The sequence below is a fragment of the Panthera leo genome, chromosome B4, assembly GCF_018350215.1.
Source record: "Panthera leo isolate Ple1 chromosome B4, P.leo_Ple1_pat1.1, whole genome shotgun sequence".
Taxonomy (NCBI): Eukaryota; Metazoa; Chordata; class Mammalia; order Carnivora; family Felidae; genus Panthera; species Panthera leo.
The window spans coordinates 36210260-36231244 of record NC_056685.1 but is presented as its reverse complement, the minus strand read 5'-3'; the positions used below and the strand labels follow the sequence as shown (position 1 = coordinate 36231244).

Below are 20985 nucleotides of genomic sequence, written 5' to 3'. Positions count from 1 at the left end.
TAAAGAAAGACTTTTTTCCAGACTACCACAGACTGAGAGTTTACTCCCTATGGATCACATAGAAAGAACTGCTAAAAAGAAAAAATTGTCTTTACAAAGAATGGGTGAGATTCAAGAGACAATAGTAGAAAAGGGATATTAATGTGACAAGTAGGAAAAAAAACAATCAAATATCAATATAAGAATTTGGCACAAACCTAACAACAATAGTGTCATTAATACCAGAACTTCAAAATTAGTTAAGGTTATCCAGTAAAAGTGAAGACTTTTGGAGAAAGATCATAAAAGGTAGAGTTTATCACTTGCTTCTCCTTGTTGGTATGAGGTTGCTAAATGATAGAGCAGGTGAAATTCCGCATCTAGATTGCTTTTGTCTTCTCCATCCAGAAGAATATCATAGGACTGAAAAGAGTAGGTTGTATAATAGTGGAAAAATGAAAATGAATACCCAAGATGTGTGAGAAGAGAAATTATAAGAAAGTATTCAAGAGATCTATTCAAAGTGTGATTCTGAGATCAGCAGTGTCTACTCGCCTAAGAACTTATTGGAAACAAAATCTTGAGTCATACTTTAGACCTTTGAATCAGAGTCTACATTTTAAGCGTCCTTAGTCTGTAAAGTGCTGTAAAATGTTTTGTTTTGTTTTGTTTTTGGCTAGGACAGTTTAAATCCCAGGTGCAAATTAAATTACTAATCAGTTATTGATTATCATTTAGGAATCATGAAGATAATAGCAGTTTTTAAGATTGGCTTTGAGCAAATGGCACTATGATTTTCAAACAAGAGAACAAAGAGGATTGCCACCTCTGTGCACCTAAGCTTTTTCCTAAGTGCTATTTTATTTTATTTTTTTAATTTTTTAATGTTTATTTTTGAGAGAGAGAGAGAAACAGAGCATGAGTGGGGGAAGGGCAGAGATGGAGGGAAACACAGAATCCGAAGCAAACTCCAGGCTCCAAGCTGTGAGCACAGAGCCTGACTTGGGGCTCAAACTCACAGACTGTGAGATCATGACCTGAGCCAAATTCGGACGCTTAACTGACTGAGCCACCCAGGTGTCCTGCCCCCTAAGTGCTATTTTAGAATGGAATATTGAAGGATCTTGAGGTGGAAATGGTCATTACTGAAAGTCAACATTAAAACTAGGTCACCTCAGGGATACCTGTGTGACTTATTCAGTTGAACATCTGACTTTGGCTCAGGTCCTGAACTTGGGGTTCACAAGTTCAAGCCCCACATTTGGCTTGCTGCTGTCAGTGCAGAGCCCTCTTTGGGTCCTCTGCCCCCGTCTCCCTGCCCCTGCCCCACTTGCATTCTCTCTCTCAAAAATAAATAAAAACATTTAAAAAATAAAAAAAAAATTAGGTCATCTCAGGCTAATTTTATATTATTCTTGTATCTGGTAAGATATATAAGATATATCTTATAGTTTATTATCCTATATCTAGGATTTCCAGTCTGGAAGATCAGGAGTATATGAGAAATGTAGTAGACCTATACCTCTTCAAGGCGCTGGCAAGGCAGTGTAAATAAGATGGAGAAATGGAAGCTGGATAAGATGGTAATTAGGTTTTTTCATAACTATAAATTTACTTTTCCCAAAAGGTGATGTTTAATGATGTATGTTAACTTACATAAAAATTTCTGGTAGTATTTATTATGTATCCCTCGAATGTTAACTCTTCCTTGTTAAGTATTTTTATTAATGAATCAGATGGAAAAAAATATGGAGGAAGGATGGGTAATGTGCATATTAGATAAGAAATTCAGCATTCCAAAAGATCTTTAAAGAGAGTAATGGGCTAAACCAAGCAGGATAAAAATTTAAAAGGATGACTGTAAAAATTGTTAATTTTCCATCTCTCCCTCTCTCCAACAAAAAGCTAGCCCAATCAATCAATCAATCTACCAAACCCATAAAAACTGACAAAAGCATCTGTATAGTGGCTGCCAGAAAACCCCTTCAAAAACAAAAAAACATATGCAATCTTCATTTGTTTTGAAAGTGCCTAGATATAAGGGTAAAGTAATCAGACGTAAAATATTGAGTTCTGGATACAGTGATTTAAAGGATGTTGGCACACTTAAGCATGTTTAGATGCAAAGAGTCTGAAATCATGGCATATTAAGGAATAGTTGAAGGGTAGCTTGGAAAAGAAATGCTCTTGGGAGTACATGATAGTCTGCATGTATCTGAATGGCTATTACGTAGAAGAGCATCTGGCCTAAGGGGTTGAACTTGGGCCAGTGGATAAAACTAAAGAAAAAGCCTTTTTTTTTTTTTTTCTTTCTTTTCTTTTAAAACTTCTGGATAAGAGATAGCTTTTATGCCTGGTAAAAGCAGAGTATGGGCAGACTCTGGAGAGGAACTGTGTACCTGAGTTTTACTGGAGGTGTTCAGATACTAGAAAAGCCTGCTTAAAAGGGATATAGAGACCCAGGATTTAGAGGAGAGATTCAATCAGGTAAGCTTACCAGGTCCTTCCAATGAGGAAATGGTCTCTTTCTGTGATTCTGAGGGTTTCCGGCACGATTATAAGGCTTACTTAATTTTAGTCTGGTACCAGAATGAGGAAGTGTTACAGACTTAGAGTATTACAGGCTTAGAGAGGTCAGGGTAGAAGAACTAGGTTGGCCAACTGCCCTGCATTATCAGATTTGCAGAGACCAACATTAACATTTCTACTGAGGCTACATAGCTGAATATAGCTTATTACTGTATACTTTGTGTAGTTGTTATTGTGTTGTCTTTACTATAAATTTTCAGGTGGAGACAATATTGACATTGGTTTCTTAGACTAAATTTGCAACTTTTCTGTGTGTGTGTCTTCGTGAGTAAAGTACAAATTATGTACTGTGGAAAGGCACATCTACATCCTTGGCCTTTTTGATGTTTCTCTGAGCTCTTCAACTTTTTGTCAGGTATAAGGCTTTAAACAGCTCAATGCTGTTTGCCAAAATAGCCTTTTAAAAAAACGTTTACTTGTGGGTGTTGTCAGTCTTATGGTCCAGCGTCCTTCATTCAGCCTCCGTTCTAGATGAGATTAATGAGAAATGTGGTGATAGGAAATTATACTTAGTGATCTTGGGCAAATCACTTAGTTTGGGCATTGATTCATCAGCTTGAAAAAAATTTTTTTTTAACATTTATTTATTTTTGAGAGACAGAGTGAGACAGAGTATGAGTGGGGGAGGGGCAAAGAGAGGGAGGAGACAGAATCCAAAGCAGGCTCCAGGCTCTGAGCTGTCAGCATAGAGCCTGACGCAGGGCTTGAACTCACGCACTGCGAGATCATGACTTGAGCTAAAGTTGGATGCTTAACTGACCAAGCCACCCAGGTGCCCCTCATCAGCTTTAAAATACACAGAGTTTAGATTAGTAATTTTTAAAAAGTTTATGAAATACTGCCAAATACAGAAAGAAATGCAGAAAGTAATATAATAAACACCATCAGATTTAATCTACATTAATGTTTGACCTCATTAGGGGATCTTTAAAGGTTCTTTAAAGGAAAAGGTTCTAAAAAAAAAATTTCTATTCTATTCTATTCTATTCTATTCTATTCTATTCTATTCTATTCTACTGTATTCATTTTAGAGAGAGTGTGAGCAGGGGGAGAGGGGCAGAGAGAGAGAATCCCAAGCAGGTTCCACGTTTAGCACAGAGCCTGACTTGGGCTTGATCCCCTGTCCCTGGGATCATGACCTGAACCATAGTCAAGAGTCGGACATTCAACCAACTGAGCCACTCAGGCACTCCAAAATCTCAGTCTAAACTAAATATTCAGTGGAAATCTGGGTTAAGTAGAATATTTTGTTAAAATCTCAGGGTTTTAGAACTGTTTGAGGTTAGGAATAAAGATTTGGAAGCTGTCACAATGGATGTGGTGGCTGTAGCCTAGGATTGAATTGGTTTCTCCAGAGGAAGTTATATAAAGTGAGATGTGAGGAGGGGAAAATGACAGAGGAGCCTGTGAAGAAAACTGAAAAGTTGTGGTCAGAGAATCAGAAAGGAGTGAATCATGGCAAAGCCAAGATAGGAGTTCTAGTAAACAAGCTATTGTATCCATGCAGTTACTACTGCTATTGTGTATTTAGATTCATGATGTAAATAAGATAGCTTGAGAGTTGATAGCTTTTGATCAGAAGTGAGTCCAGAAGAGCCGGGTAGCCATTTTTCTGTTCATGTCCAATGGTAGAGAAAATCTTATAGAGAAAAACCTTCTGTGTTTTTGAAGTTGGCATAACCTGTTTGCCACAGACCTTGACGCTTGGCAAGCTAGGTGGATGCTGTTCCTCCAGTGCAGTTGATGTGAATAAACAAGGTCTTATTCCTCCTACCAGGAATGGTATTAGGGTGATGATTATGTGTCCAGCTCGTCTCTGAGGGGCTTTCCTGAATGTGTTTTTTTGTGGTTTGCAAAATATGGACCTCACACAAAATTGTACTGTGAACTTAGCTCACTCCAAACCAAAAAGATCAATGTAGAATTCAGAGCAACTACTCTAGTAGTAGCAGAGTGGTTTTTGTGGTTATTTTTATCTTAGATCTCCAGACAAACACATTTAAATTCTTCATTGCACAAAAAAAGTAGACCAAGAAAAAGTGTATTACAGTAAGTGATTTGAATTGAATACTTCGTAAAGACAAGATCATTTAGTAATTCTAATTACTATGGACTTGAGTATTTCTGTACCTAATATTTGTTATATGAGATCTATTTTATACCAAAGCCTGCATTTCCAGCTACTCTTACACTGAAGGTTTGTATGTTTAATACAAGAGTTTTCATTTTTTACTTTTTTTTAGTCACCAATTCCTGTGGGTCTCATACCTGACATTCCCTCAAAATGGCATGCAGGTATCTATGACTGGTTAGCACTGGCACATTTCCAAGGTCACTTAGCTGAGTGAGGGATCTAATGTACAAATGCAGCTAGGATATCTAGGTACTTTTGGTAAAGAAGCAGAAATATGAGGTCTTATAGTTATTGTCCTATGAGACTTTGGTACCAACAGAATGAGAAACATTTAGAAATGCTGAGGGATGTATTTCTGCTGTATTCTGATTTCTTACCCACAGAAGGAAAACATTTCATTTTTCTGAAATTAATGCTGAGAAGAACTGAGAGACAAAGAAATTAGGCAGTTAAGACTTATCTACAAATTTAAATGTCTGGACTTTTTGCCTTTATAATAAGAATTCAATAATATATTTCAGGGATATTGAGTGAAATGTCTTTTAGGAGGTTGCTTTGTCTTTGCTTGTGTTTATTGGGATATGTAGTATATGTGTTTGAAGTAGAATATTCAGGGGCACATGGGTGGCTCAGTCGGTTAAATGTCCCACTTCTTTCGCTCAGGTCATGATCTCATGGTTCATGAGTTTGAGCCCTGCATTGGACTCGACAGTGACAGCGCAGAGCCTGCTTGGAATTCTCTGTTTCCATCTCTCTCTGCCCCTCTCCTGCTTGCTGTCTCTCTCCCTCTCTCAAAATAAATAGATAAGCATTAAAAAAGAGAGAAGTAGAATATGCAGTATACAAAATACAAATGAGAATGTAGAAATTAGGTGCAAATGATTTAGTATATGATTTATTTTTAAATTTTCTGACATGTGTACTTTTTTAAGACTTTGACCTCTTTAACTGTGCAGAAGGGTCAGTGATTTCAATAAGCACCCTCTTGAATCACCGTGACTGATGCCCTGTAATGGATTCAGCTAATAGGAACCAAATCTGATACTGTCAAATAGGATTAGTAGCCACACAGGCCAGCTTGAGCTATGCCTGAATGCCAAGTGGATAAGGGTCAATGGGCTCTTTTGGCATCTTAAGCAGCCTGGTTGTGAATTTCATATTCCACAAAGGTCTTTGCTCTGTGGTGGTGGTCCATTTCTTCAAATTGAATCAATATTCAGTTCTGACATTGTCTTGTGGACTTTTTTGTTTCTTTGCATGGTAGAGTGTTTCTGATTTTAATAGGTTGGTGATGGAAAACCAAGGAAATGTAAAGACTTTTGTCATCTTGCACTTTAGAAAGGACTGTTGGGGAAATCATGTAATTCATCTTTTTTGCATTGAATTTTAATTCTTGCTCTGAGGTCTTTAGTGCTGAATTCAGGCACCAAAACTGTGTATTTTTAGTTGTTATATTTCTTGGATTCACTGGGTTTTATTTATTGTAGTTCTACTGTTTGTCAGTAAACACATTTTTTTTTAAATCACTTTAATCTTTTCGTTTTCCATATCTCTGAGAAAAATTTTAAATAGGCTGGCTATCTTAACACATGTCGTTTACATTTCATAAAGTATTCAAGAGAAGAACACATTTAGATCTTCTTTGATTTCTTATTTGTAATTTTCAGCATATAGATCCTTTATAAGTTTTGTTAGGCTTATACCTAGGCATTTAAATTTTTTTGGAGTGATTGTAAATGGTCATAAATTTTGAAAATTGAAATTCAGTATTGGATCCTATTTTGCCAGCTTATAAAATATCTACATTTTTAAAGCAACTATCAATATTCCTGTATTTTCTTTAGTATTATTGTTAAGAATGAAATATTTCAGGCACATAAAATACAGATTAAATAATAAAACACTCTAAAATAGTATCATGATGTGCAGAAGTTTTAAATTTAAATTTAAAAGTATTTTTCTATATTTTCCTTCTAAAAGTTTTAAAGATTTGCTTCTCAAATATAAAATCTTTAATTTACCTAGAATTTATTTTTGTGTATGAGTTAGAGATCTGACCCCCTTCATCAGTATGGGTAGCCAATTGTTTAAAGACAGTTTATTGAATACTCTGTCCTTTTCTCGCTGCTTGCAGTATCACCTCTGTTTTTTATATGTATGGGTTCCTGTATGTGTGGGTCTGTGAGCTTGGCTCCCGTTTCTCTTGCAAAGGTCTGTTGGTTTCTTTCTTTCTTTCTTTTTTTTTTTTTTTTGGTTTCTTTCTTAATAAATACCATACTTTCTGCTTTTGCTTTTTAAGAAATAAAATTTATTGGGGCACCTGGGTGATTCAGTTGGTTAAGCCTCTGACTTCGGCTCAGGTCATGATCTCACAGTTCGTGGGTTCAGGCCCTGCATCGGGCTCTGACCACTGGAGCCTGGAGCCTGGAGCCTGCTTTGGATTCTGTGTCTCCCTCTCTTTCTACCCCTTTCCAGCTCACGCTTTGTCTCTTTCTCTCTCACAAAAATAAATAAACATTAAAAAATTAAAAAAAAATTTATTGACATAAACTGCATATATTTAAAATGTACAGTCTGGTAAGTTTTGACACACACACACACACACACCTGTGAAACCAGTACCACAGTCAAGATAATGAATATGTCCTACAGATTTTCATGTATCTCTTTGTAATTCCTTTCTTTTACTTTTCCCTGATATTCTTTACTACTCCCTCCTCTTCCTCTTCCCAGGCAACCTTGATCTATTACTGTTCTATTCTATTACTGTAATTAATATACATTCTCTAGAATTTTACATATATGAAATCATATATACTCTTTTTTGTCTAGTTGTTAGTGGGGTAGTGTATTACAGAATTAGTGGTTAAGATTGGAGGATCTGGAGACAGACGAGTTAATCTTAATTCCTGCTATTGTTTATTTATAGCTACTTTTTCTCAGTCCCAGTTTTCCAGGTCGCCAGGGGAGAGTGAAGTTTTCCACAGGGATAATGCAAGTGAAGAAGATATGATGCTTGAGGATAGAATTGTGAGGATTTTTAATTTACCGTAGGTATGGTTGGCAAGCACATACATGACTGTATGCAGAAAGGTTCAGAAGTCTGAGAGTAGAATGAAGAAAACCATTTAATAGAGAAGAAAAGATGTGTAAAATGAATATGACTAAAATAAAAAGGAGGTGCTATGAAGCTGTGTTGAATGATTGTTCAGGCTGGGAGAAAAAGAAGTAAAACCAGAATAGGGATGAATGATAGAGAAGAGATTTTAGATCAGAGGTTATGCTGTGCACAAAGAGACGACTTAGTAGGCTAGAAGAAAGAAAACAGTTGTGTTTCAGAAATAAGAATTTAAGAGTTTGAAAGTTCTTAGGTGGACCTTTCCAGAATATAATAAGGTTACCATATTTCCTATTAAAATAGAATACAGGAAAATTAGAAGTGACAGGTATTTATTGAGGGGACATGGTAGAATTTGTGGTAAAGAATTATAAATGGAGCCTAAAAAGATTACTTCCCCAATTTCTGGCTTGGTGGGACTAGTGACGTTGAAGTGGTTGGTAGAAGTGTAGTTTAGCAGAGTAAAATTTGGTTTATTTACATGTTTTTCCTTTCCAGCACAGACCAACATAATTTGTAAGTATGTAATGACTTAACTATAGCAGTCTCAAATGAGACTAGTCTCATAGGATATTTTCCATAATACTTAGCAGTAAGTGTTACCATACACAGTATTGGGTCTCAAATACCTTATAGTTTAGATATAATATTAGATTGTCCTTGAGAGTTTTGGTGTACTTTAAATGTGAGTCATTACTCATGCTACCTGTTTTTTCTTTGTGGGCTGGTTAATTAGCCAGGAGAAATAATACAGGACAAGTTCTAGGTTAAAGATGTTTTATAGAAATATACTTGATGTCTTAGATTTGCACTTTCACTGTGGAAGCCACCAGCCCACATGTGGCCATTGAGGCTTGAAATATGGTAGTCCAAATTGAGATATGATGTAAATGTAAAAATTACAATATGCATTGGACTTTTAAGACTTGGTATGAAACAAAGAATATAAAGTAAAATGGCTCATTAATAGTTTTTAATATGGATTACATGTTTGAAATGACAGTATTGTAGATAGATTAAACAAGATACAGTATTAAAATTAATTTTATCTCTTATTTTTTAATGTAGCTGCTAGAAAGCTTAAGTTTCATTGTGATTTGCATAGGACTTAACATATTTCTGTTGAACAACACACTGTCTTAAGATGAAAGAAATGTACCTCCCTCGTTTGCTATAATAGATGTGTTACTATTTGCTGAACTTTAAATCTAGTGGAAAAGCAAAACAAAGAAACAAACCCAAAATAAATTTAATGTGTGAGTATGCTTGATAAAATTTGCTTTGAGTGGATTTAAAAATATGCACTATTATTAGGTTTCTAGTTATTTGAAAATTATATTTAATGAGAGGTGTTAAACTTGGGGGGATAAAGGTAACTGGATGCTAGGCTTCAGCTGACTAGGCTTGGGGTCTGAAAATAGACCTTTGCTTTTTCCTTTGTACAGATGTCTCAGTGCATTATGGGATTGTCTGTCTAAAAAGCATCACATTCTACCATTAGTTTGTATTATGTGATACAGTAAGTGTCATGCTTGGTGATTGATACTTAGGGTTTTCTTTCTAATTTTAGATTTCTAAAGCAGTGTGGAATCATTTGGGAACTTGTTGGAAAAACTAATTCATTAAAAAAAAAAACAAAAACCCACAACTAATTCATGAGCCCTAAACCCATTGAATCAGAAGCTCTGGTGGCTGGGCCTGGCAATCTGTTTAAACACTCCAGATGGTTGTAATGCACCTAAAGTTTGAGAAGCATAGTTGTAGATTATACTACTTTTATAGAAGTGGCAAAACTCAGTCTCTTTATTTTTTTTTTTTTTAATTTTTTTTTTTTTTAATTTTTTTTAATGTTTTTATTTATTTTTGAGACAGAGAGAGGCAGAGCATGAGCAGGGGAGGGGCAGAGAGAGAGGGAGACACAGAATCAGAAGCAGGCTCCAGGCTCTGAGCTGTCAGCCCAGAGCCCGACGCGGGGCTTGAACTCACAGACTGTGAGATCATGACCTGAGCCGAAGCCGGACGCTCAACCGACTGAGCCACCCAGGCGCCCCACTCAGTCTCTTTATAACAAGTCTCCATTTTGTCCCTTGATTCAGATATATTTATCCTGCTATATCGTATATTTAACTAATGTAAATTTTATTTTTGTTACAAAAGTGCTCATAAGGTTTATGGTTTAGTTTCTAAATAGCAATGATTATATTTAGAGTGGTATTTTATTGATTCTAATGAACGCTTACTATATAAGTATCATTTGGGCAATTGTACACATCTATTTGGAAGGAATTACATTCCTTTCTTTTCATTTAATCATTTGTAAAAATGTCACATTCTTAGGTGGATGCTCTCCGATTGCGTTTGGAAGAGAAGGAAACCATGCTGAATAAGAAGACAAAACAAATTCAGGATATGGCCGAGGAGAAGGGGACACAAGCTGGAGAGATACATGACCTCAAGGACATGCTGGATGTGAAGGAGCGAAAGGTTAATGTTCTTCAGAAGAAGGTAAGGTGCAGGTGTTCTGAGTTTAGTTTCCTACACTTACCATACATCCCCATTCCTACCACTAAGTTATACCTAAATTCTGTCAAAGTTTCTTTCTTATTCCACTGTTTATATTTTTATGGTTAGTAAATGAAAGTGTTGTTGCAGTAGGTAGATTGTTAAAACTGCTCTGTATATTCAATTTTTAAAGTAAATGCGCTTAGTGTCCATAGTATTTTGATGCTGCTGTTTCTGAAAAGTGCCTCATAGGTCGCTTTGTAGGTTACTTGTAGGTTCCTCATGATTGTAAGAGGCTAACTCTGGAGTAAATAAGAAAAGTATCAATAATTATTCCCCTCCCTTTTTTTAAGCTTAAGTAAGGGATACTCTTGAGATAACAGTTATAGTAGACAGTAGTATTTATTGCTCATCTCCACTGAGATGACAGATTAGAAATATTCGATCTTGTTCCAGTTTATTTTTAACCTCTACCTGGGGCACCTGGGTGGCTCAGTCAGTTAAGCGTCTGACTTTGACTCAGGTCATAATCCCAAGGTTCATGGGTTTGAGCCCTACGTTGGGCTCTGTGCTGACAGCTCAGAGCCTGGAGCCTGCTTCGGATTCTGTGTCTCCCTTTCTCTCTGCCCCTCCCCTACTCATGCTCTGTCTCTCTCCGTCTCTCATAAATAAATGTAAAAAAATTTTTTTTTATTTTTAACCTCTAATAGCCAAGGAATAAAACTCTCTTTACTAAACCTCACATTCAGTTCTTATTTATTCATTCATTCATTCATTCATTCATTCAGTGCCCATGAGCATGGGAGGGGCAGAGAGAGAAGGAGAGAGAGAATCCCAAACAGGCTGCATGCTCAGCTTGGAGCCCAATGCAGGGCTTGATCTCACGACCATGATACCATGACCTGAGAGGATATCAAGAGTTGGACCCTTAACCAGCTGAACCACCCAGGCGTCCCTCACCTTTTCTTTGTAGTACAGAAGACCATGTCCTGTATTTTACCAATAGTATATTAGTTTGGTTTTCATTTGCTTTCTGTATGTAAACATAAATATTTGATCACTTTAAATATCTGTTGACTATATCTTGTCAACAAGATAAATTGTTTAAATTATTATGCATATAATCTCCTCATCACTCTTTCTCCTGACATGCTTACTTTTAAAATAATTTTTGTTATTTTTTAGTTTTTCTTTTTAAATTTTAATTCCAGTATAGGTAACATACAGTGTATACAATATAGTGATTCAGCGATTCTATACCTGTGTCAGTGCTCATTGTGATAAGTATACTCTTAATCCTCTTTACCTATTTCATCCATCCCCTACACACTTCCCCTCAGTTAACTATCGATTTGTTTTCTACAGTTAAGAGTCTGTTTTTTTTTATTCGTTCTGTTTCTTAAATTCCACGTATGAGTGAAATCATATGGTATTTGTCTTTCTCCGACTTTTTTTTCACTTAGCATTATGTTCTCTAGCTCCATCCACGTTATTGCAAATGGCAAGATTTCGTTTTTTTAAATGGCTGAATAATATTCCATTGTATGTATATATACACCAGTCATCTATTCATCTATTGTTGGGACACTTGGGCTGCTTCCATAATTAGGCTATTATCAATAATGCTACAGCAAACATAGGGGTGTATATATATTTTAAAATTAGTATTTTTGATTTAACAAATTTAAAAATCTGCATCTGTTGACTACTTTTTATGAAAAATAGTTTACTTATGATCTCTCCCATCTTGATTTTTGTTGGTAAGCTTTGTTGTCTTATTGAATCCATAATACTTTATGGATTTACAATGTGTTGCTTTTCAAGGGGGAAAGACATTTTTACTATAATTATAATTCATATTGTTTAGCTTTTACTTCTGTGTTTAAGTGAATTTAATGTTTGTTACTAGTTTTACAGTGTCACAGCTAACTATTGCCAAGGTAAAATTTTTTTTCTTTTTTTAAATCGTTTTTTAAATTTTTTATTTAAATTCTAGCTAGTTAACATACAGTGTAATATTTGTTTTAAGTATACAGTGTAGTGATTTAACACTTCCATACATTATCTGGTGCTTGTTACAAGTGCCCTCTTTAATCCCCATCACCTATTTTACCCATCCCTCCACTGACCTCCCCTCTCGTAACTGTCAGTTCTCTATAGTTAAGAGTCTGTTTCTTGGTTTGCCCTCTCTCTCCCCACCCCCCTCTCTTTTTTTACATTGCTCATTTATTTTGTTTCTTAAATTCCACAGATGAGTGAAATCATACCATATTTGTCTTTTTCTGACTGATTTATTTTACTTAGCATACTCTCTAGCTCCATCCATATCATTGCAAATGGCAAGTTTCATTCTTTTCTGTGGCTCAGTAATATGCCATTGTATATATATGCCACATCTTCTTAATCCATTCATCAGTTGATGGACATTTGGGCTGCTTCCATGTCTTGGCTTTTGTAATAAGGTTGCTATAAACATAGGGGTGCATATATCCCTTTGAATTAGTGCTTTTGTATTCTTTGGGTAAATACCAAGTAGTATGATTGCTGGATCTTAGGGTAGTTCTATTTTTAACTTTTTGAGGAACCTCCATACTATTTTCCAGACTGGTTGCATCAGTGTATTCTCACCAAGAGTGCAACCGGGTTCTCCTTTCACCACCTCCTCACTAACACCTATTGTGTCTTCTGTTGTTGGTTTTAGCCATTTTGACATTTTGATATGAGGTGATATCTCATTGTGGTTTTGATTTGCATTTCCCTGATGATAAGTGATGTTGAACATCTTTTCATATGTCTGTTGGACATCTCTATGGCTTCTTTGGGAAAATGTCTGTTTATGTCTTCTGCCCATTTTATAATTGGGTTATTCATTTTTTTGGTGTTGAGCTTTTATAAGTTCTTTGTATATTTCGGATACTAACCCTTTATCAGATATTTCATTTGCAAATATCTCTCCCATTCCATAGGTTGCCTTTTAGTTTTGTTGATTGTTTCCTTTGCTGTGCAGAAGTTTTTTATTTTGATGTAGTCCCAATAGTTTAGTTTTGCTTTTGTTCCCTTTGCCTCAGGAAACGTATCTAGAAAGAAGTTGCTATGGCTAATGTCAAAGAAGTTACTGCCTGTGTTGTCTTCTAGGATTTTTATGGTTTCAGGTCTCAAATTCAGGTCTTTAGTCCATTTTGAATTTCTTTTTGTGCATGGTATAAGTGGTCCAATTTCATTCTTTTTCATGTTGCTGTTCAATTTTCCCAACACCATTTGTTGAAGAGACATTCTTTTTTCCCTTTGGGTACTCTATCCTGCTTTGTGGAAGATTAATTGACCATGTAATTGTGGGTTCATTTCTGGGGTTTCTATTCTGTTCCATTGATCTGTATGTCTGTTTTTGTGCCAGTACCATACTGTTTTTATTACGGCAGCTTTGTAATATAACTTGAAGTCTGGAATTGTGATGCCTCCAGCTTTGCTTTTCTTTTTCAAGGCTGCTTTGGGTATTCAGGGTCTTTTGTGGTTTCATATAAATTTTAAGATTGTTTTTCTAGCTCTGTGAACAGTGCTGTTGGTATTTAGATAGGGATTGCATTAAATGTTTAGATTGCTTTGGGTAACATAGACATTTTAACAATATTTGTTCTGGGGCATCTGGATGGCTCAGCTGGTTAAGCTTCTGACTTCAGAGTTCCCTGAAGTTCGAGCCCCATGTTGGGCTCTGTGCTGACAGCTCAGAGCCTGGAGCTGCTTTGGATTCTATGTCTCCCTTTCTTTCTGCCCCTCCTCTGCTCAAATTCTCTCTCTTAAAAAAAAAAAAAAATTAAAAAAAAGCAATATTTGTTCTTCTGAATGGTGAGCATGGAATGTCTTTCCATTTCTTTGTGTTTTCAATTTTTCATCCATGTTTTATGTTTTTCAGAGTATAGATCTTTTGTCTCTTTGGTTATGTTTATTTCTAGGTATCTTAATTGTTTTTGGTGCAGTTGTAAATGGGATTGATTCTTTAATTTCTCTTTCTGATGATTCATTGTTGGTATATAGAAATGTAGCAGATTTCTGTAGATTGATTTTGTATCCTGAGACTTTATGAATTCATTTGTCAGTTCTAGCAGTCTTTTTCATGGAGTCTTTTAAGTTTTCTATACATAATATCATGACATCTGCAAATAGTGAAAGTTTGACTTCTTCCTTGCCTATTTGGATGCCTTTTATTTCTTTTTGTTGTCTGATTGCTATGGCTAGGACTTCCAGTACTAAGTTGAATATAAGTGGTAGAAATGGACATCCCTTTCTTGTTCCTGACCATAAAGGAAAAGCTGTCAGTTTTCCCCACTGAGGATGTTATTAGCTGTGGGTTTTTCATATATAGCCTTTATGATGTTGAGGTATGCTCCCTCTAAACCTACTTTGTTGAGGGTTTTTATCATGAATTTTTGCATCCACGTTCATCAGGGATCTTGGCCTATATTTCCTTTTCATTGTGATGTCTTTATCTGGTTTTGGTATCAGGGTAATGCTGGCCTCATTGAATGAATTTGGGAGTTTTTATTTTTGGAATAGTTTGAGAAGAATGCATAGTAACTCTTCTTTAAATTTTTGCTGGAGTTCACCTGTGAAGCCATCTGGTCCTGGACTTTTGTTTGTTGGGAGATTTTTGATTATTAGTTTCTTTGCTGGTAATCGGTCTATTCAAGTTTCCTATTGCTTCCTGTTTCAGCTCTTGTAATTTGTAGTCTAGGGATTTATCCATTTCTTCTAGGTTGTCCAATTATTAGCATATATTTTTTCATAATATTCACTTATAATTGTTTGTATTTCTGTGATGTTAGTTGTTATTTCTCCTCTCTTTTTTGCGATTTTATTTGGGTCCTTTCTCTTTTCTTTTTGACAAGTTTGGCCAAAGGTTTATCAATTTTATTAATTTTTTCAAAGAATTAGCTCCTGGTTTCCTTGATCTGTTCTATTTTTTTTCTTTAGTTTCCGTATCATTTTATTTCTGCTCTAATTTTTATTATTTCCTTCCTTCTGCTGACCCTAGGCCTCATTTGTTATTCTTTTTTCTAGCTCCTTTTGGTGTAAGGTTAGGCTGTTTATCTGAGATTTTTCTTCTTAAAATAAACCTGTATTGCAGTAAACTGCCCTCTTAAAACTACTTTTGCTGCATCCCAAAGGTTTTGGGCCATTGTGTCTTTATTTTCATTTGTTTCCAGGTACTTTTTATTTCTTCTTTAATTTCTCAGTTGACCCATTCATTGTTTAGTAGCATATTGTTTAACCTCCATGTATTTCTGGTCTTCCCAGACTTTTTTCTTGTGGTTGACTTCTAGTTTCATACTGTTGTGGTTAGAAAAGGTTCTTGTATGACTTCAATTTTTGTGTTTGTTGAGGCCCCTTTTGTAACCTAGTATGTGATCTGTTCTGAAGAATGTTGCATGTGCACTTGAAAAGAATGTGTATTCTGTTTTAGGATAGAATGTTCTGAACATATCTGTTACATCCATCTGGTCCAGTGTGTTATAAGCCATTATAATAATGTTGGATGCATATATATTTATAATTGTTATATCTTGTTGGATTGTCTCCTTCATTACTGTATAGTGCCATTCCGTCTTTTGTTACATACAGTCTTTGTTTTGAAGTCTAGTTTCTCCGATATAAGTGTTGCTATTCCTGCTACTTGACATCATTTGCATGATAAATGTTTCTCCCCTCACTTTCAATCTGGAGGTGTCTTTAGGTCTGAGGTGAGTCTCTTGTAGGCAGCACATAAAAGGATATTGTATTTTTAATCTATTCTGATACCCATGTCTTTTGATTGGAGCATGTAGTCCATTTACATTCAAACAAATTATTGATAGATATGTATTTATTGCCAATTTATTACTTGTTTTGTGGGTGTTTCTGGAGATTTTTTCTGATCCTTTCATTTTTTTCTTTTTTTCATGTTTTTCTGATTTTCTTTAGTGATATATTTGGATTTCTTTCTCTTTATTCTTTGCATGTTTATTAGTGGTTTTTGATGTATGGTTACCATTAGGTCTGTATATATATATATATATATGTTACCAACGTGTTCTGCAAATATCAGTCTATATTCAGGTGATGGTCATTCAAGTTTGAACCGATTCTTTTCTCCTCTCCTCCCCATTTATAGGTATATGTTATTATATTTTATATCCTTTGTATGTGAGTTCCTTGACTGTTTTGTACAGAAATATTCATTTTTACTGCTTTTGTTTTTCCTGCCTTCATACTGTCACTTTTGGTTTCTTTTTACTACTCAAAGAGTCCCCTTTAATATTTCCTGCAGGGCTGGCTTATAGTGCTCATGAACTCTTCTGATTTTTGTTTGGCTGGGAAACTCTTTATTTGTCATGCTATTCTGAATGATAGTCTTGCTGGATATATTGTTCTCAGCTGCAGATTTTTCCCATTCACACTTTGAGTATATCATGGTACTACCTTCTGGCTTGCCAAGTTTCTGTTGAAAAATCTCCAGCTAGCCTTATGGGTTTTCTGTTGTAAGTTAATGAGTTCTTTCATTTTGCTGCTTTTAAAGTTTTTTCTTTATCACTGTATTTTATAAATTTAATTACAGTATGTCTTGGTGTTGGCCTGCTTTTGTTGATTTCTCTGTGCCTCCTGGATTTGGATATTTATTTCCTTCCCCAGATAAGGGAAGTTTTCAGCTATTACTTCTTCAAGTAATTTTTCTGCCCCCTTTTCTCTCTCTTCTTCTGGGACTCCTATAATACAAATGTTACTACATTTGACGGAGTCACTGTGTTCCTTAAGTCTGTTGTTGTCTTGCATAATTCTTTTTTCTCTCTTTTGTTCATCTTCATTGCTTTCCATTACTTTCTCTTCTAATTCATTCCTCTGCTTCTTCCTGCCTGCTGTTCAATGCATCAGGTGTGTTTCTAGTCTCATTTATTGCACTCTTCTCTCTTATGGATTCTTTTTAGCTCTTTTATCTCTGTGGTAAAGGTGTCACTGATGTCTTCTTTTCTCAAACCTCAAACTCAAATGAGTATCCTTATGATGTTGTTTTGTTTTTTTAAGGATATGTGTATTTTTTTTTTTATTTTAGAAAGAGAGAGAGTGTGTGAATGGGGGAGAGGGGCAGAGGGAAAGAGAGAGAATCTAAGCAAGCTTTATGCTCAGCATGGAGCCTGAAATCAAATCAAGAGTCAGATGCTCAACTGACTGAACCACCCAGGTGCCTCAGGATTGTTGCTTTAAATTCTTCATCAGTCATGTTCCTTATATCTATTTTGCTTGGATCTCTGGCTGTGGTTTTATCTTGTTCTTTCATTGGGATAAATTCCTCTGTGTTTGCATTTCGTCTAAGTCTCTGTCTTCTTCTCCGTGTTAGAAAAGCCAGTTAATGTCTCCTGCTCCTGAAAGTAATGGATTTATGAAGAAGAGTTAAGGTAGTGTCCAGGGTCTGGCATCTCAGGGACTGCCTCTGGTGTGTGCTCTGTGCAGTCTGCTGTTGTGTTCTGGTTGTTCTGTCCTTCAGGTCAGTTATCTGCAGAGGCTCTCCTTGCCTCCTGTGGGCAGTGTGTTTTGTCTCTGGCCTGGATGTGGTGAGTTTTAGCTAGGTGTGGTCTGGTTGGCTTGTGAAATGAGAGTTGTCATCATTTCCACTGTAACTGAGGCCTTGCCAAACTCTCTGGTCCAGAGATGTGGTATGGGCAGGGCTTTGTGCTGGTCTTCTGGGGGAGGGGCCTGCTATGCTCGGGTTGGGGCAAGGGTGACTGAGAAGGGCAGTTCCACTAGAGCCCAGGGGCATGGGGCTTAGTGTAAGCAAGTTAGTCAGCCTTTGGGCACTGTGCTGCCTCTTGCAGGTGGTTCTGTGTTTAAGATGAGGGGGTAGGGGAGGGAAATGGCTTCGTAAGCTCCCTTGTTCCCAGAGAGGTGTCTCCATGAATGCTGCCTCTGAGGGTAGCGCTCCAAGAAGAGTGAATAATTTCTGCACTGTGTACCTCAGGTGTTCTTCACATCGCTGTTTCCATGCTGTTTGCCCCCAGGTCGTTTGCTTGCCTTCTGTCCAGGAGCTGCACAGTGGATGTGGCTTCTTCTCTGCCTTTAGTTGTGGAATTTGTTCTGTCAATCCTCAGGTTGATTTTGGGGGAATTTAGGATGATTTGATAGTTATCTAGTTGTGTTCATGGGAGGAGGTGAGCCTAGGGTCTTCCCTGCCATTTTCCTGCTTTGTACTCCAAGGTTTAAATTTTTATTTAATTCTTGATTGCCCTAGAATTCCATTGAATAGGTTTTCAAGAAAGGTCATAGGTATGATGTTTTCTATGTTCTTGCTTATTGATTATGTTATTTATATTATCTTCCTTACATTTTATAACTAATTGTTACAGAGATGCAAAGAATATAGAGAATAATGAGTAATGGTAGTTACTCAGCTTAAGTAAAACTTCAGGGGTGCCTGGGTGACTCAGTTGGTTAAGCATCTGACTCTACTCTTGATTTCAGCTCATGTCACAATCTCATGGTTGGTGAGATCGAGCCCTGTGTTGGGCTCAGTGCTAACAGCACAGAGCCTACTTGACATTCTCTCTCTTTCTGCTAGTTACCACCTCCCCTACAATAAATTAAAAACTTAAAAAAAAGAAGTGAAAATTCAAATACAGTTTATGTTCCTTGGCATATCTTTACTTGATAGTATTGTCCTCCATTCTGTCCCAGAGTTGAACACTTAATTTTGGTACTTATGAATGCCCTCATATATTGGATCAGGATGCATACTTTTGTACTTTTATAACCTATGTATATATTAGTAAAACATAGGTAATATGAGAAGTATTTACCCTGACTGTAACCAAGAGAATGTAAAATAAGACCAGATTAACATACAATTTTATACCTGTACTTTTATGCTATGTTGGTGAAAATTAAGAAGTCTGTGACAGTATCAAGTGTCAATAAATATGGCACCTGGTTTTCTTGAAGAGCACTGTTGGATTTTTAAATTGGTACAAATATTTTGGGAAGGAGTTATGAAGTTAAACATAAGCATACCCTCCCCGATACAGATACCTTAGATGAACTCCAGTATACGTGTAGGAATGCTCATAGTAGCCTTATTTGGCTATAACAAAACAAAACTGGGAAACAGTCTACAAATGTTCATTAAGAGAAGAATGAATAAGTAAATTTGGTGTAGTCACACAATGGAGCCTCTTATTTTAGGGCAAAGGAATGTTTAGGATAAAAATTCAGCAGAGTCATTTCTTCTAGATATAGGGAAGGCAAGGGAAATGGCATAAGGAGGGATATGTAAATATCTTAATATAGGGAATGAGTTTGTATGTATTTAACTTATTATTCACATACTTCATAACATATATGTATATAATAAATATTATTTGACATAAATGAAAATAACTAAGCAGATTAAGTGTTGTTAAACTTGCATGGTTGGTACATTGGTGTTTATTAGTTTCCCTTTGTTTGAATATTAACTTAAAAAAGGCTTAAGAAGAAAAACCCCATCTCTCTTTGTATATATCTGTATTTTCTTTGGAAAAGAAAAACTGACTCTTGGTTTTGGTTCAGGTCATGATCTCATGGGTTTGTGAGATTGAGCCCCTCATCAGGCTCTGTGCTGACAGCGTGGAGCCTGCTTGGATCTCTCTCTCCCCCTCTCTCTGCCCCTCCCTAGCTTGCAGTCTCTCTCTCAAGGTAAAGGAATAAACATGAAACAAAAAAAAAAAAGAGAGTAAAGTATCTTTAAATTTTTTTTTTTTTTAACGTTTATTTATTTTTGGGACAGAGAGAGACAGAGCATGAACGGGGGAGGGGCAGAGAGAGAGGGAGACACAGAATCAGAAGCAGGCTCCAGGCTCTGAGACATCAGCCCAGAGCCCGACGTGGGGCTTGAACTCACGGACCGCGAGATCGTGACCTGAGCCGAAGTCGGACGCTTAACCGACTGAGCCACCCAGGCGCCCCAGAGAGTAAAGTATCTTAAAAAAAAAAAAAAGAAAAAACTTTTCATACATTTCACTTTAAATTTGTTCCTAATTTTATAATTCTAAAATTAGAGCCATCTTTCTCTAGAAGTTTGTTTGTACATTTTGAAACAATGTTTGGTACAGATGTAGAGGCTTATTTGATGAAGTTCAGCTGTCTGATTAAAATTTTTTGTATGAATTCTCTGGCAAGTGAATTCATTCATCTTATGGTCAAATGTATCCAATTATGATGAATTAATGACTCGGACAGTTTGAGCCTTTATTCTTGAACCAGAATTTGGCTACTTACAGTGTTTGCTGATTGAGATTAACTTGGGGCCATATTGAATAAGTATAATTCTCCTTCTGTAGGATGACTTTTTAGATATTGGGAGCTTGCTCTTGGACAGCCCTCACATCTTATTTTCCTAGGTGAAATATTTCTGTTCCTCTCAATGTTCTCATTTGCCCTTAATTTTTCTGATGGGAGTTATTTGTCTGAACTTATTTTTCTTCCATACTTTACTTGACCAGTTGGAATTTTGGATCTAATTGCAAGAGAGATAATTAGAACATTATGAATATTCTGTTCTTGGTCCTAGCTGATACGTGATATTGGCAACTCTCTGAAACTCACTAACCTTCAGTTTTTTCATTTATAGACAGGGTATAATAGTTACTTCAGGAGGTTTTTGTTA

At 36.2% G+C, this 20985-nt stretch overlaps 1 protein-coding gene across 9 annotated transcripts in view; it reads left to right on the top strand.

Annotated features, from left to right (window-relative positions):
* Positions 1-20985, top strand: part of ERC1 (ELKS/RAB6-interacting/CAST family member 1) — a 509468-nt gene that overhangs the window by 133891 nt on the left and 354592 nt on the right. For all 9 annotated transcript variants that reach the window (XM_042945440.1, XM_042945438.1, XM_042945439.1 and 6 more), the window contains one exon: positions 10158-10325. In XM_042945440.1, the coding sequence (XP_042801374.1) occupies positions 10158-10325 (168 nt within the window). The remainder of the gene's footprint in view (positions 1-10157; positions 10326-20985) is intronic.